The following is a 16,398-nucleotide window of genomic DNA, read 5'->3' on the forward strand; positions in this document are numbered from 1 at the left end:
GGGTCGTTTGTCGGCACAAAGTTGGTTGGGACCGAAACGGTCGGAAGCAAAAAAAGGCCTCGAGGAAAATACGGTACACCAGATGATGGCTTCAAGAGTTTAGAACAGAACTAGATGCCCCCTTCCCATCCTTTTTTACTTACCTACTTTCCATTATCTTTCGGTTTCTCCTGTACTGGGAAATACTACCCTATCTTATTACCCTTTCTTCTGCCGGGAACCGAACATCCACGTTATCTTCTCTAATGTTTTGATACTTCCTCCTTATATAAACAGGCTAATGGGAGCCACTCTACTCGCATAGCTAGAGTTAGCTGTCCGTTAACACACTTGAACGTCTTTGATTATCCCTCTGCACCCGATAAGTGACAGCAATATTCAAGTTCCCCGTGATTGGCTGGCCTGGCCTGAGCCGTAACACGTGATCTACGATAACAAAAATTAGCTATCAACTATCTCAAAGCTCTTTTGGCTGGCATTTTCATTAGTTAATTGAAAGACGTGGATTGTCACCACAGAGCGGGAGACAACCTGTTTCTACATACCCACCGTATCCAATCCCTTGCGACAGTCCGGCGTGGTTATACTAGGTAGTTATTTGCCCAGGAGCAAAATTTATGCCACTTGTTAACTCTCGATATCAGAGACTTCCTATCTACACATCCAATATGAAGAGTCTACGGAGAAACAACTCCTCAAACCCTCATGCCTCGAATGTCTCCAGCAAAATATTTGTGCGTTCCACAAAGAGTGGCAAGGTCCAGAAAATAGTGCGGGAGCTCTACCCTAGACAAGATATTCCATGCTCCTCAAAATTATGCACCGCATGTCTTTCATATGCGCCGACAGATGCCAATGGCTTTGGTAGGATTCTCTTATCACCCGCGCTTATAGCAGATTTGCTGACTGATTTTTCGTCCTAGTCACACCTTTCGTTCTCTCAGAGAGGCCTGCTGGTACAAAGCGGTTTCCAAAGGGCCATTACTTGATTCCTGACACGAATGCTCTACTTAATGCAATGGATCTTTTTGAACAGACAAGTGCCTTTTATGATGTTATCATTTTGCAGACCGTGCTAGAGGAGCTCAAGAACCAGTCTCTACCTTTATACAACCGGCTAATATCTCTGATAAGGAGCGAAGAGAAACGATACTACCTGTTTTTTAACGAATTCCGACTGGAAACCCATGTCAGAAGAGGTGCGGATGAGAGTATAAATGACCGCAATGATCGAGCTGTGAGAACAGCTGCAAAGTGGTACACAGAGCATCTCCAGGCGGTCACAAGGAGCAGCCAGAAAGAACAAAGTGCCCCTGCCATCGTAGTGATTACAGATGACAAGGGAAACCGTTCCAAGGCAGATGAAGAGGGTGTAGTTGCCCTGTCCTTGACAGAATATATATCCGGGCTTGAAGATGCAGACAGACTACTGGACATGGTCAATGAGTCAAAATCGGCTCATGATGCTAAGCCAAAGAAGGGAGAGATGTTATACTCTGCCTATTATTCTATGTCAAAGATAATGACACTGATAAGAGCTGGTACTTTGCACCAGGGGATATTCAATGTCTCTCCCTACAACTATCTAGAGGGAAGCGTGAATGTCCCTGCTTTTGAGAAATCACTCCTTATTCTAGGAAGAGATAACAGCAACAGGGCGATTTCTGGAGATATTGTTGTTGTTGAGGTACTGCCCAAGGATCAGTGGAAAACACCCTCCTCTAAAATCATTGATGAGGAAGCTTTAACAAAAGATGATAATCCCGAAGCTGAAGAAAACGAGGCTGTAGTGACAGAGCGTGAGAGGAAAGCTCTACAGGAGGAGGTCCGGAAAGCTCATGGGACAGGAACTGAAAGCCGCCCGCAGCCAACCGCGAAGGTGGTCGGTATTATCAAGAGAAACTGGCGACAATACGTTGGGCACATTGATGGGTCATCTACCTCGCAAGCTTCGTCGGCCGGTCGACGCCAACAGACTGTCTTCGTGATTCCCATGGACAAACGAGTGCCTAAGATAAGAATACGAACTCGACAAGCAAACGAGCTTATGGGGCAGAGAATACTGATCACAATAGATGCCTGGGATAGGGATTCTCGATATCCCGTGGGTCACTTCGTGCGATCCCTGGGAGAGGTAGAAACCAAGGGCGCTGAGACCGAGGCACTTTTGTTGGAGTATGATGTGCAATACAGACCGTTTCCTCAGACAGTGCTGGATTGTCTACCGCCGGAGGGCCATGATTGGAAGGTTCCGAAGGACATGTCAGACCCTGGATGGAATGACAGGAAAGACTTGAGGGATTTACTTGTTTGCAGTATTGACCCGCCCGGTTGTCAGGATATTGATGATGCACTTCACTCCCGGCCGTTACCAAATGGTAACTTTGAAGTCGGTGTTCATATCGCAGACGTCTCCAACTTTGTGCGGCCAAATAATGCCATGGATACAGAAGCTAGCATGCGAGGAACAACGGTCTATCTGGTAGACAAGCGAATAGACATGCTTCCAATGCTACTTGGAACCGATCTCTGCTCTCTTAAGCCCCACGTTGAACGTTACGCATTTTCCGTGTTGTGGGAAATAACTCCCGACGCAGAGGTTGTGTCTTCGAGTTTTACCAAGTCCGTTATCTTTTCTCGCGAGGCATTCAGTTATGAACAGGCTCAATTGCGTATTGATGATCAGTCGAAAACAGACGACCTAACAGCAAGCATGCGTACCCTCCTCCGGCTGTCTAAGTTGCTTCGGCAGAAGAGAATGGACGCGGGAGCACTAAACCTTGCCTCCCCAGAGGTCCGCATTGAAACAGACTCGGAACTCTCTGATCCTGTTGCAGATGTCAAGACAAAGGCTCTTTTAGATACGAACAGCCTCGTTGAAGAGTTCATGCTTCTCGCCAATATCTCAGTAGCTGCCAGGATCTATGAATCGTTCCCTCAGACGGCCCTTCTGCGAAGACATGCTACACCGCCGCCTTCAAACTTTGAGGAGCTAATAACCCAGCTTTCGAAAAAGCGCAATCTGACACTCGATGTGTCTAGCTCACTAGCTCTAGCTAATTCCCTAGACAAATGCGTTGACGAGAGAAATCCTTTTTTCAACACTCTCATTCGTATCTTAGCTACGCGATGCATGACTTCCGCAGAATATTTCTGCGCCGGGGCACATTCAGAATCCGAATTCAGACATTATGGACTTGCTTCGCCAATATATACCCATTTCACGTCGCCTATTCGACGATATGCTGATCTTGTTGTTCATCGACAGCTGGCTGCCGCCATCGGCTATGAAGGACCAGGAGCTTCTGCTGGCGAAGGACTGACTACTCGAAGTAAGCTAGAAGATATTTGCAAGAATATCAACCATAGGCATAGAAATGCCCAGTTTGCCGGCCGAGCCAGTATAGAATATTATGTTGGCCAAGCGTTAAAGGCCAGGGGTGAGATGGAAGCCAAACGTCTCGGCTCTGAAGTCGCTCCAGGTGTAGATGAAGAAGGCTACGTGATGCGTGTGTTTGATAACGGCGTTGTTGTCTTCATTCCACGGTTTGGCATCGAAGGTGTTGTCCGGCTAGAAGATTTCGTTTTGGATGGGCAGCAAGCAAGGGTCTTTGATCCGAGTGCAAGCAAGCAGCTTGCTGCCAGGAGAGAGAGCGAGTTCGACAATGAGCAATACTCCCTTAAGGTTTGGGAGAAAGAAGGGGATGAGGGAGATGAAGGGAACAAGTCGGCGCCAACATCAAAGAGTATGGTTGTTGAATTATTTGATAAAGTCAAGGTTAATGTTAGTTCCGTCAAGGAAGAAAAGGGACGCGGAGCAGGCAAAAGGAGGGTGCGGGTGTTAATTCTAGAGAAGGCATGATATATTTTTGTAAGTGTATCATGCATCATATTACTCCGCCAATTTACTACGACTGATGCATCTAAATCATTAGCCATTAACTTAGTTATTCATAATGGCATTAAATGTACTTTGTCATCAAAAATTAGAATAGATAAACGCCCAAGCCACTCGATTCACAAAAGCCTTGCACTGAAAAACAACCAGTATCCCATATGTAGTGGACCTCTTTTTTTTCCCTTTTTAATTTAGACCAGTTTCCAAGCCACCATTCGCCGAGTCAGTGGTAGAGGTGACCAAACTTTCACGTCTGCGCCAGTAGGCGGACAGTTAGCGTCATCAGGACGGCTGATCACTCGTTCAACCGTTGCACAGCCAGTGAGGGGATCACCCATTGTAGCAGTAGGGATTGTTGTGAGAATCGGACTAGATACCACGGTTGCAGGGGTATTGACGGCTGCCGCCCTTTCGATCCTCTCGTTATCACCGATTTTCCAGCCGCGGACGACCAACAAGAACAGCCCAGCAACAACATATACGAGCCCAGCAAAGACCTGCGCATATAGATATGAACCTGTCGAGCCCGACCCTGTCCTAAGAACAAGAGCAATGGGTTCAGCCACAGTGGTTGCAGGCACCATAGCTACCCAGGTGATACTTAGACCCCCTGGGAGTTCTTGCATACCAACTACTTCTGCACAGACTGGAACGATGGTTGTCCAAAAGGTGCCGGCCACAGTGCCTACTATGACGGCAAAGAAGGAGAGCACACCCATGTTCGACGACGGTATCCAGACAGCTAGACAGAGAAAACCGCAGAAGACGGTGAACAAGACAGCCATATTAAACCGTCCGTATCTGTCACTGACAAGTCCGACAACAGGCCGCCCAAGGGCTTGACCAAGATTAAGTAGAGCACCAGCAATGCTGCCTTGCTTCTGGGAGAGGCCAATTGAAAGAGCAAAGTTGGGTAAACTGAAAAGAATGACAACATATCCCAGTAGTGAAAGCATACCCCATGCCTGGAGGAAAAGAAATTCTGGTCGTTTAAGCAGTGGGAAGTGAAAGGCACGGTATTTGCTGCCGATCGCTTTGTTCCGGTCCCGCATCAGGTTGGAGGCGACCAAGTTTATGGCAAACGAACATAGCCCCAAGACACGAAAGGTCCATCCCAACCCAACTTTAGGAATTAGTGAGCCCGCAGCCAGGGAATATGAAAGTCCTCCTATACCAGAGCCAGCAGCTGCGAGCGAATTGGCAATGCTTCGTTTGCGCCGGAACCACTGGGGTATTATGCTCACTGATGAGACGAAAATAACACCAATTCCAAAACCAAAGCATACACCTTGCGAGAGAAATATGTGCCATTTCTGTGTTGCGAAGGACGCTCCGATGAAAGAGAGCGTCTGGAGAATGACGCCAAAGTTAAGGACTGCTCGGTTGCCATATAAATGTACCATATGGGTGACCAAGGGAGAGATAAGAAGGCAGCATGACATGCTCAAGCCGCCGGTGAACGCATATTCAATTGGGCTTGTATTTGGGAATATATCATTTTCTAGATAATATGAGAGAAAGACACCGTAGGACTGCGTATAAATTAGTATAGCACACCTCTTGGTGGATATAAAACGAATAAAGGAGCTTACACTATTCACGCCCCAGGTGTTGGCGTTGATGAGACAAGCGCAAACAACACAAATCCAGCCATATCCTCCTTCTGGGGGGATATCTTCTGCTCCTTTATCGCTTAAGTCTCCATCCGACCTGGTGATAGAATCGCAACCTGGCCCTTTCTCGCCTCGCTGAGTTGTTCCATCTTCTATCTGATGTGTAGCTTTCCCGCTGTTATGATGTACTTCTGAATCTCTTCCCATATTTGAGCAAATGGGAAGTAACAAGAGCTTTGGAATAACTAAGCAACCCTATTAGCCGAGGAGCCTTGATCCAGGCAGAGTTCTCTCTCTCTCTCTCTCTCTCTCAGCTCGTCTTTAAGGCAGAGGCAAGAAGCTGCTGATGTATAACTGATTGTCTGAACGGGCACAAGGCCATTTCCGAAATGCAGCTATCTCCTCAGTATAAAAAGCAGCCATATCTTGTCTATTACTCGCGCCGGAATGACTGTCCGGCAATGGCAGAGCACGAAAAACGGCTGTTCAGTGCCGTCTAAGCGGAACTGTGGGGGCAGTTATCGTATTCATCCTGCTGACTGGCCGAGCGAGTTGTTGAAGCTGATTAACACATTTGAGGGGTTCGAGTTGGCTAGACTGAACTTGCCCTACATTGCCAGAATGGAATTATTGTCACTGTCATTCTAGTGATTACCATAAGGTGTTGCTTGAGCGTCAATCGCCGGTAACAAGTAGTTGGTGTTCCGTCATTCTTTGATGGATGCTGGAAGTATTTCTAGATTGAGGGGAACGGTTTGGACGCCACAACCCCTGGCAATTGGTCTGCTTGATGAACCAACCGGTCGTTTCATGCCACTACTAATAATCTTTTTTTTTTTTTTTTTTTTTTTTTCGGTTCCAAACACCGATAAAACAAAGCTGTGCACGTACTCCGTATAGTCTGTGTCTTCAGTAACTATCAGGTTCCCGAGGCCGAGATTTCCTGTTGGTCCTCAGACGGTAAATTAACGATAATGGGTTTAGGGCCCGGAGGGTGTGAGCGCCTTCGGTTGCTTTTTCGTTTTTCGTCCTGGTCTCGAATCAATAACAAAAGGTGGTGCACTTGAATAACTAACTAGCATATTAGAATCTTACTGGCTGCGAATCTCAGCTAGTCCCAGCCTCGCGGGATCAAGAGTATCATGACCATTAGTTGCCAAACAAATTGGGAGGATACCTAGCTCCGTAATACCATGTGGCATTGTGCCATCTGTAGTACATGGGACAGCTGCAGATGGTGTGGCATTTGTTGTCAATAATGATTGGTCAGAAGCCAAGTATCGTATAATTGGGTTGTTGACATTTCGTTCAATTGCTAGAGTGAGGCCATATATCGTAGTTACCTTCTAGCTCATATGCCTTGCAATGATCCTAAAACCTGCACAAGATACAAAAACAAGCAGGCCTGTATAGACTTAACTGGGGTCTCTGAGGGCTGTGTCAGAACCATCTTGACGAGCAAGCCTGTAGAACTTGGTGGGAAACCCGACTTCGTGGGGGTACCATCATAACACATGGGCATTGGTGACATTTTTACTGATGTTTCAATAACACAAGGGGATTGCCTCAATTCTACTGAGATGGTCAGCCATAATCACCACGGTCTAGACACTCGCGATAGAGCGCAGTAAACAAACCCTTCAACATCATAGAATTCTGCCTTGTCACACGCAGAATCCGCAAAGGAACCACTCCCAGGACGCTACTATCAAAGGCAAACGCCACTACTCGCAGCCGGCCACCAGTCGTGGTCTCGCGATGCAGCCGTAGACGCATCGAAGCATCGCCGAAGTCGCAGCAGAATGAAGACGCGAAGTCGAAACTAGAATTTAAGCTCATGCGGCGGCCTCGGCTCAAACCGCGCTTAGTCAGCGATGTGTTGTCCGCGCAACCGGCTGACTTGGCGGTTGTTGATACGCCGAAATGAAAACAAGCCAGACCTCGCGCTTATGAAAAGGTGAGGCGAGGCGCCCCCAGAGAGCTAGTGCAACAAACCGACTCCGTACGGCCTGGAATACAACTTGCCACTGGGTGTACTACCTTGATCTGCGTCCTCTCCTTATCTCTGCCTATCTTCTCGCAATATAAACAGGGCACACGGGCTGCTCGATGCTGGTACGCCCGGCTTTGTCTGCTTCTGCACGACTACGATACGATTAGCTACGATAGCTGAACAATGCACGGAGTCAAGCTAAAGAGCAGCCCCAGAAAGGTCTCTCCTCCGGGGCCTACGTTTATGAATGATGAGGAGCTAGGTAGGTGGCATTTGGTGGCCCTTCCATCAGCCTGGTATTGATGTAAACATATAGGGAATTACTTGCGAGATCTTCGAACAGCACGTCCACCACGCCCGAATGGCTCACGGCCACTTCCATCAAAGGCATCCGGCCCGGCAGCTTCCCTCAGCTTGAAGGACACGCCGGCAAGACCAGCGTCTTCGTTCTCCACTCGGCCATCTGATAATGTGCATTCTCGGTCAAGCTCTAAGGACATAATTCCCCGTTCTTCCAGTGCTCTCTCTCATCGGCGGACAACCTCAGAGGTGTCCACACCTACCAGCAGTTCCAGTGGGACGCCGACAATCCCCGAATGCGAAGTGTTTAACGGTTCAAGAAATGTGTCTCACTGTGGGAGCAGCCTGTCATCGGCAACCTCAACTGCAATACCGTACATTGAACGTGGCCAGAGATGGATGGAAAGACAAGAAGTTCGATCTCTACGTTCGGCATTAGAAGAGATGGATGTTCAGGATGACGAGAGCAGATTGTTCGAGGCAGCTCAAGAGGAGGCAACTGAGCTTGTTTTGGAGCATCAGACCCATGGGTTTAAACAAAAGGACACTCATTCAGCGTACAGAAACCCCGACCTGAAGACCGTAAGCAGGCTACGGCAACATCTAGAGAAAGGTAGCCACGCGAGGACCTCCAGTATCGGACGCGGAGGGGAAACTCCTCGGAGCCAATCCATAACTGACAGTATCCGATCATCCTCTGAGAGTTCGAACGAAAGTCCTCCAACATCCGACAAAACATCTGATGGAATAGCACGACCACTGCGGAGGGTCAACTTTGCCTTACCGAAAGCGGGCGCTGATAAAAATAAAGAAGATAATCAAAGCCGAAGGAGATCTGTTAGTGGTGGTTCTTCAAAGGGAATATTCAGGAATCCCGAAGATTCAATTTATGAAGAGCCAGAAGAGAGCAGTACCCAGGAAGAGCCCACCACAGCTCAGAATACCGCTCCAACCTCTGCCCTAACCACGAAACCTCACAACTCTGTCCTTCGGGGAGCTCGCCCATTTCCAAACAGATGGAGTGGTTCATCAACCGGCGGCAAGCTGAATCGATTTGACATACACAAGAATCCTCCGTCTCAGACCAGGAACCCCCTTTACACTACAAATACTTGTACTCCACGTGAACAGACACCAGAGCCAGAGAATAAACAAAGCACTCCGACTAAAAATGGGATCGAAATTCGTGACGATGAAATTCGTGCCGCCACAAGCATGAAGTTGAAGGATCGAAGCACAAAACTTCCCATGCCCTCAGCAGTCAGTGATAGACCAGGCCGCCCAATTGTTAGTTTTGACCCCAATTGGAAAGAGCCAGCGCAGGACGAGCCTGTTGGACCACCTGGCAGTGGACATGATGCTTCAACGCAATCCACAGGCTCCAGTGTCACTCCTGCTCCGGTTCCCATACCGGAAGTCAATGTCAGTGCTCCGACAGTCCCCAGTATTAGTATTGAGAATGAAGGTCCAATGGGACCTGAGATTCGGATCTCGCCATTAGGCCCTACTATATCTGAAATGGAGCAGGCGAGTCAAGTGCAACAAAAACGAGAGCTACCCAACCCCGGGCATCGTCAGTCTAATAACCGCCCGGGCTCAAGAGGAATCGAAAGATACCAGTCCCTTTCCAAGGCTGGGATACCGACAGCAAGTTGCGTTGTTTGTGGTCTATCAATATCTGGACGTGTGGTCACCGCAAGCTCTTACCGGCTTCACCCAGAGTGTTTCAACTGCTTTCACTGCCGCACTCCCCTCGAGTGTGTCGCATTTTACCCAGAACCAGAGGAGAAGCGCCGAGAGCGGCTGTCACAGCCTGACCTTCATCAAGATTTAGGACCAGATGAACCACGTTTCTACTGCCACCTAGACTTCCACGAACTGTTCAGTCCACGGTGCAAAAGCTGCAAGACGCCCATTGAGGGTGAGGTCATCGTTGCCTGTGGCTCAACCTGGCATGCCGGCCATTTCTTCTGCGCAGAGTGTGGTGACCCGTTCACTCCTACCACTCCATTTATTGAAAAGGAAGGCTTCGCATGGTGTGTCCGGTGCCATTCACGGCGTACTGCGTCCAAATGTAAAGCCTGTAAGAAGCCAGTATTGGATGACGTAGTCGTCTCTGCACTTGGTGGCCAGTGGCACGATGAGTGTTTCCGATGCGATGAATGCAAGGGGTCGTTTGGGCCAGATGGACGTTTCTTTGTGAGACAGGGTAAGCCCAAGGTAAATGCCAGGGGAAGGCAGATAGGTGGCCCGGTTGAACTACCAATCTGCGAGCCGTGTGAGTCAAGACGTTTGAAGGCGTAAGTTTCGCATTGCAGCCATTTTTGCATATCCCCCCAGTTTGGTTTGATTTCTTTTCTTGTCCTTTCTTTTGTCTCTTTTGGGGAATGACTATTCATTGAAAATTGTATTTTGGTTTGATCCATAGCGTAGCAGAGTAGGCGATAACTTGACAGAAATATCATTATTTTTTGGGGCTTTTTATCACTTGCGTCGGTGTAGTGGGATGGAATGCGGGTTAGGACGGCCACTCCGGCTCAGCCTTCCTCCTCCAAACTGCCACAAATTTCTGCCCATTATTTCTTGTCACTTTCTTGCCTTCTTCTGTCTCCTCCCGCATCACTCGAACACAGTCATCCGCCGCAAGTTCCTCGTCACTCACACGTTCCCATAACTCAGCAATATCATGGGAGTTGAGATCGTTATCTGCAGGTTTCGCATCAAAATGCGAAACCATCCATAGATGCAAATCCTCCACATCTGTAATTGTGTATAGCATCCCTCCAGGCCGTAGTACATATGCATATTCAGCATTAAGTGTCGTCGAAACAATCCTTGCCTTGTGTTTCCTCGCCTTGAAGTGCGGGTCAGGAAAACAAATGAATATCTTTGAGAGCTGATGGCGGAAGAAGAAATTTGGCAGAAATTTCATTGTATTCGAGCGGACGGCAGATATATTTTGGAAATTCGGCTGCTCTGGAACATTCGGTTGGGTAGAAGGTAAGGATACTTCTCCGAGAGTGTTTTCTGGTTCCGAAGCAGCGTCCATTGTGGCATCAGGTGCTGCGGGGCGAGGATGTCTTGAACGAAGCGCCCTTATTCGCTCTGTCACATATTCGAGGACGGAAGAACGGATCTCCATGCCTAACAATGGTTAACCAAGCTGCTTGATGGCAGAGTCAAGGGGTTGAAAATGAAGCATACCAACCATCAGGGTGTCGGGCATTAGTGGCGCCAGCGCTACCAATAGCCCTCCAAAACCGCAGCCAATATCAGCGACTTCCACGTTTTTAACCAGCTTCCTGGCTCCCGAAATATTGACGGCGGTTGGGTCAGGGTCAACGTATGCGGGAAACATTTTGGACCAATCCATATGGTCCGGACTGATTGGACTTGAAACCAGTTAGCATGGCAGCCCGATTTTGAGATAAATAGAGTGAGCAAAAAGGGGGAAATAGAGGACTTCAACAGACATACTAGTCCAGTTGGTGATCTGAGAAAGGATTTGCGTGAGCTCGCTGACGGTAGAGCTTCTTTTTTGGCAGCATTATCTGTCCATTTTCGTCGGTTTTTCCTTCCAATTGTTTCCGTGGCTCCGTACGCTGTTGTTTTCTTTGATCTGGAGCTGCCATTTTGCTGTTTGAATGATGATTGCTGCTGGAGTCGAAGTGTGCGGTTGTTGTTGTTGTTGTTGAGCCGGGGTTTTTTTTTTTTTTTTGCTCTGTTTAGTTAGCTTTCTCGGCCCCACGCGATCTTATCTTATCAGTTCTAAACCTCACTGCAACCAGTGCCTTGCCTCAACCTCATATGACCAGGATAATATATTCTATTTCTTCGAGAAGATGGCAAATAGCAGGAGCACAGATAATGCAGGGAACATGAATAGTAGCCGTACCGACTTTATATTCCCTCGGGACTACTCTTTCCCGCCGTTTTACACTATTCAACCCAACCTCACAACTCGCGAGAAACAGTTCCAGAAATGGTCGTCCTTCATTCAGTCATACTGCAGACACCATCGCATATATCGCCTTTCGCTGATAGACATGATATCCTCGCCTTTATTCCATAATGCGGAGCTGAAGAAGGGCCTGAACCTTGGCGATGCTGTGATTATTCTTGACTGGATGGCTGGCACAGCGGGGGGGAAACGTGCAGAATGGATCGGGAGTGAGAAGACAATAGCTTGGATATGGTGGAAACGGCCTGAGGAATGGGCCACTGTGCTCGCGAGTTGGGTAAGTGAACTGGATACGGTGTGCAAACTCCTGCTAATCATTACATACAGGTTGACGAAACGGCCCAGAAAAATACAGTACTCACTCTCTATGAGCTCATGGAGGGAGAGGCAACCGTTTCCCAGGGTATGTAACTGTCGTTCCTAAATTATACTATGCACTTTTGCCCTTTTTCACTCCGTTATTTACACATTATCTAGAGTTTCATAAGATGGACCCCGAAGTTATGCAAAAATCTCTCCAGGTCCTCGTCAAGCAGGGCAAAGCCCAAGTATTTGGAAGTGAAGACCAACAGGGCGTCAAGTTCTTCTAGGTCAGAGGCAAATACATTAATTGGCAAGCGTCTACGATCGCATCAACCGAAGCAGGTGCTTTGCACTGTGAGCTCCAGGGCAGGTTAGACACTCGATATGTACCGCCTACATGCACTGCCGGTACCTATTTCCTAAGGTTTGCCCTGTTGATTGATTTTTGGATACAAAAAGTATTTAACATGTCTGAGAAGGGGCTTTGGATTGAAGGCTTTGTATACATCGAGCTCTGGATATGTCCCTTACGAGGTATTTTCGTCGGGGTGTTCGTATGAATCTCCATTTCGCCATTCCTGAGATAAAGCAATATCCAACAACCAATCCGAACTGACGACCCTAGGCACGCGTTTGGCATTGCGAGCCATTGTCCGGAACTTGTCCCACAGCTTGACACTGCTCTTGTCAGTTCCACTGATCAGATATACGTCATCCGCTTCAGACTGGTCAGGGCCATCTGCTGCCAAACGCCGGCTACTTATCATTGTTCCTGGGCGCCCTCGATACGGCACGCATTGTCCCCCATTCGCCTCAATTATTGCCTGGAAAGCCTCAATTCCACCATTGACTTTATCTGTGCAGTAAATGGTGTGACCACTTAGCAGTTTTTGCTGGTTTTTCTTTGCTCGCTGCCTTGCTTTTTCTAATGTGAAATTGTACTTTTTCTCAGAGGCTTTGTCTTTGAGGATATAGTCGTTGGGATCTAGGAGTTCTTTTTTCTCAAGGCAGTCTGTAATGAAATTGGAGTTAATAATAACGGGTGCGTGTGCTAGAGCGTTAAGAAATTTCTGGGTTCGTTTGATAGACGGCGCTGCCAAATGAGTGCATCGGGACGGATCGGGGATAACCAAAATTCCTAGATCTCTAAGTTGAGTCTATATGGAAATACCAGTTAGCCATTTAATCATACTACTCAATACTCTTTGGCTGGAAGGTCAGCTTACTCTTTCCGAGTCCTCTATATTAGGCTTCTCAACCCATCTGTTAAAACCCGTAATAACTAAACGGATTGCTATTGGTGGTTTGGACGTCTTTATTCTCTTCGTCTCGATGGCATCTTCTGAACCAGACGCACTGTCGGGTTCAGCGGATCTCTTCTTGGCAGAATCAGGTTCCCCAGCACTCTTCCTTCGGCCTCCATAGATCACACCGCCAACTCGCTTTAACTCCTTTTCATATAAGGATATATCAGGGGCAAGGTTATGCAATTTAGCAGCCGCAATATCCTTTGATTTCCGGCTTCCAGTGGTAGAGGGTGTCTCATTTTCCTTTCCAAGATCGGCAAATCTGGAGGGCACCGGAGTTTGTAGTGGCTTTTCCTTTAGTTTCTTCGTCACCTTTGTAGTACTGTCAGTCTCGGGTCCTGGCATGTCTGGACCTTCATTAATTGCTTTGCGGCCTGATCTTGGTGTCTTGACGTTACTAGAAGATCTATTCAAGGTAGCATTGTTGCCTTTCTGCGGTAGGGTGGACGGCTTCTTTATACTCGGAGCTGGTTCCGGAGGAAAGAAGTGCTCCTCAACGGTGTATCTGTCTATTCGTGTTTGACCTACAACATCACTTAAATTTGTCCTTCGAGGAAAGTGGGTATATCGAGGGTCTGTGACACTTTGTTGCTGCCATTTTGCATAGCTCTCTTCGAGCCAAAGGTGATTCACAATATGTAAATTCCACTCCTTAGCAGCAGTGCATTTTTCACTATTTTTATGAGCAGTCAACAGATGGGTATTTTCCTGCTTCAAGGTTTTTGTCGACTCGGCGCCAGCAGCAGCTATGAGATTCTCCAAGTAAATCCTTGCCTCCCCTGCGTAATTGGAGAGACTGATTTTGAACTTATTAAAGCCGGGAATCCCCTCTCGTGCAATAGGGTAGTGAAGTAGCCTTCGCAGCGGAGATGTCCATGCATTGTGCGTGATGAGGTGGAATAGCCATGAGAGATTGCCAACTTCCTTGCCAGCTCTGGATGCCATCTTGTAGTCTTCGCCTTCGCGATATCGACAGATAAATATGTCACATTTTGAAACCTCGTTGGTGGTTTGACCGCCGCCTTCGCGGATCAGCTCTTCTATTGAGCTGGCCATGTGCTCTGCTATGCCTAAATCTGAAGATATCATCACAGTTTTCCCCTTGAAGATGTTTAATTCTTTCCTTGAGCCGCCGGGAGAGGCGGCCCGGTCTGGGAGAGCGTTGGGTTCGGGAGTCGAGGCACCCATAACGTCTCTATTCGCAGCAATTCGCGGGGGCCGTTCGTTCTCTGGCCGGAGAATCTCGGGATTGGGAAGTAGGTAGGGTCGTTCATCAATCCTCCTCCCAAGCTTGAGGCAATCGTCGAACCTGCTGTAGTTAGACAAGGCGGATCAAGTGCGGAGGCTTGTATAATATACCTACCAGTGAGGTAGTACGATCTTGGTTGCGAGTCCCCTCTTCTTCGCCGCCATACATCTCTCATTCATTGTCAAAGTAACGAGATGGGTCGTGCTGTTGGTGATGCGAGACGTGTATAGACCTCCCATAGCCAAAACTCCACCAATGATCGCATCTTTATCACCTTCGGGGATATCTTCACAGGTGACAATAACGTCATTCATGAATAGCCGTGGGTCTGGGTTGTACTGCCGCGGGTTCGCCAGCTTCTGTTTTGATATAGACATCTGCACCCATTGGGGCTTGACTACCGGAATGAGAGCGTCGCATGCTGCATCATGTCCTTGGAAGTCTATGGTTGGGGAGATTATGTGACTGAACTCGTTTACAGGTGGGAGTGGTGTCTGCGGTTCGTTTATGACCACCTCGCCTCCATTTTCTCGTAAAGCAGACGATATCTAGTGTTGTGATAACAAATATATCAGCATATTATCCTTAAGCTGCAGCTGACAGCTATCCATCTACCTACTTCTTCTGCCTGTTCTGCGTTTAACTGGGCGGAGCAAACAATACAGATCCGCGCCTGGCTGAACAGCCCTTCTCCCTCCATTATGGCCGTCAGCCGTCGCAGAGCAGTATGTGCTTCAAATATTGTATCGGTTTCACAGGGCTTCGCGCTTAGAGTATCTCCGCTTGATCGGCCGTTTGTGCTGGTCCCCTCAGTAGTTGCCGGCCGTCGAGTTTGGTCGAGCTGATAGATTTGGTAGGTAAAAAGCAAAATACAGACGCGCGCGTTTGAGCTTCTGCCGAAACGCGTCAAAGCTGCGTGTATCACGTGCCCATTATTATGTATTTGGGGTAAATTTCATCAAAAAATGGACTGTTTGTATTGGCTGACTGACATGAATATTGATTATAGCCTGTATTGTTACGACTTGGTGTACTAGTGTAGATTTCATCCAATTAGACATGGAATGTGTTTTATTAGTCATCACAAAGCGCAATATAATAGGAAATATTGCACGTGAGGCAGCTTACTCAGCATTTGTCTTTCTTTTTCACATGGAAAAAAAAGATCAAAAAAACATTAAAATTTGCTTGTTTTTGCCTCCTGAAACTAGACGTTGAGCGGGTTGGCATCTATGCATAGACACAGCACGGGGTCTACTATGCTGTTGATATATACCCTGGGATGAAATGAAGGAGAATATGTCACTTTCTGCTCTCCCTTGGCAGAGACACTGCCGATCAAAAGGTAACCTATTGGAACCTTGAGACCTCGGCCCATCGGTAACGACTCGCCGAACCCGCGGACGAGCAACCTTGGAAGGCATCCCTGTTCTACGCTGGCCAGACAGCCTCGCAGCAAGCTACGGACAAAAGTGAATACATATGATGATGCTTTTCATTCAATAATCGAGGAGTAACTACGCTATATCCCCTTCAATTTTATCTTTTATGAGCGAACACGGTGGCAAGCATCCCTATCTCGTTATTCAAAAAGATGACCAGCTGTTTTCGGGTCATTGAGCATGTCGTACCCTGCCAGCATATCAGGGAATACCCTTATGCGACAGCTGCCAGCCAAGAAGAAACGCTCAGCTTAGCTGTCAAGCAGTATGTTCCATTGGATAATCCAAATCCGCAACCGGGTGATGTCACGATAATAGGTACCCATGCCAAT

The 16,398-nt window shown here is 47.8% G+C and overlaps 6 protein-coding genes across 6 annotated transcripts; 3 read left to right on the forward strand and 3 right to left on the reverse strand.

The window, feature by feature from the left end:
- Positions 1 to 668: 668 nt before the first annotated feature.
- Positions 669 to 3,862, forward strand: ARB_08053 (uncharacterized protein; the record flags this gene model as incomplete). Its single annotated transcript, XM_003013895.1, has 2 exons — positions 669 to 864; positions 924 to 3,862. The coding sequence occupies 2 exons, from the start codon at positions 669 to 671 to the stop codon at positions 3,860 to 3,862; spliced, it is 3,135 nt and encodes a 1,044-aa protein (XP_003013941.1).
- Positions 3,863 to 4,089: 227 nt separating this feature from the next.
- ARB_08054 (MFS transporter, putative) lies at positions 4,090 to 5,718 on the reverse strand (the record flags this gene model as incomplete). Its single annotated transcript, XM_003013896.1, has 1 exon — positions 4,090 to 5,718. The coding sequence occupies one exon, from the start codon at positions 5,716 to 5,718 to the stop codon at positions 4,090 to 4,092; it is 1,629 nt and encodes a 542-aa protein (XP_003013942.1).
- Positions 5,719 to 7,687: 1,969 nt separating this feature from the next.
- Positions 7,688 to 10,108, forward strand: ARB_08055 (LIM domain protein; the record flags this gene model as incomplete). The annotated part of the gene is made up of 2 exons (XM_003013897.1): positions 7,688 to 7,766; positions 7,821 to 10,108. The coding sequence occupies 2 exons, from the start codon at positions 7,688 to 7,690 to the stop codon at positions 10,106 to 10,108; spliced, it is 2,367 nt and encodes a 788-aa protein (XP_003013943.1).
- Positions 10,109 to 10,322: 214 nt separating this feature from the next.
- Positions 10,323 to 10,853, reverse strand: ARB_08056 (uncharacterized protein; the record flags this gene model as incomplete). Its single annotated transcript, XM_003013898.1, has 1 exon — positions 10,323 to 10,853. The coding sequence occupies one exon, from the start codon at positions 10,851 to 10,853 to the stop codon at positions 10,323 to 10,325; it is 531 nt and encodes a 176-aa protein (XP_003013944.1).
- Positions 10,854 to 11,451: 598 nt separating this feature from the next.
- Positions 11,452 to 12,355, forward strand: ARB_08057 (uncharacterized protein; the record flags this gene model as incomplete). The annotated part of the gene is made up of 4 exons (XM_003013899.1): positions 11,452 to 11,472; positions 11,593 to 12,042; positions 12,093 to 12,168; positions 12,243 to 12,355. 4 exons carry the CDS (start codon positions 11,452 to 11,454, stop codon positions 12,353 to 12,355), a joined length of 660 nt encoding a protein of 219 aa, XP_003013945.1.
- A 240-nt stretch (positions 12,356 to 12,595) lies between these two features.
- Positions 12,596 to 15,465, reverse strand: ARB_08058 (uncharacterized protein; the record flags this gene model as incomplete). The annotated part of the gene is made up of 4 exons (XM_003013900.1): positions 12,596 to 13,225; positions 13,295 to 14,687; positions 14,739 to 15,172; positions 15,244 to 15,465. Coding segments are annotated over 4 exons (2,679 nt in total), but the record flags the coding sequence as incomplete, so codon positions are not given.
- Between the last annotated feature and the right edge of the window lie 933 nt (positions 15,466 to 16,398).

This window comes from Trichophyton benhamiae (assembly GCF_000151125.1).
Source record: "Trichophyton benhamiae CBS 112371 chromosome Unknown contig00075.49, whole genome shotgun sequence".
Taxonomy (NCBI): Eukaryota; Fungi; Ascomycota; class Eurotiomycetes; order Onygenales; family Arthrodermataceae; genus Trichophyton; species Trichophyton benhamiae.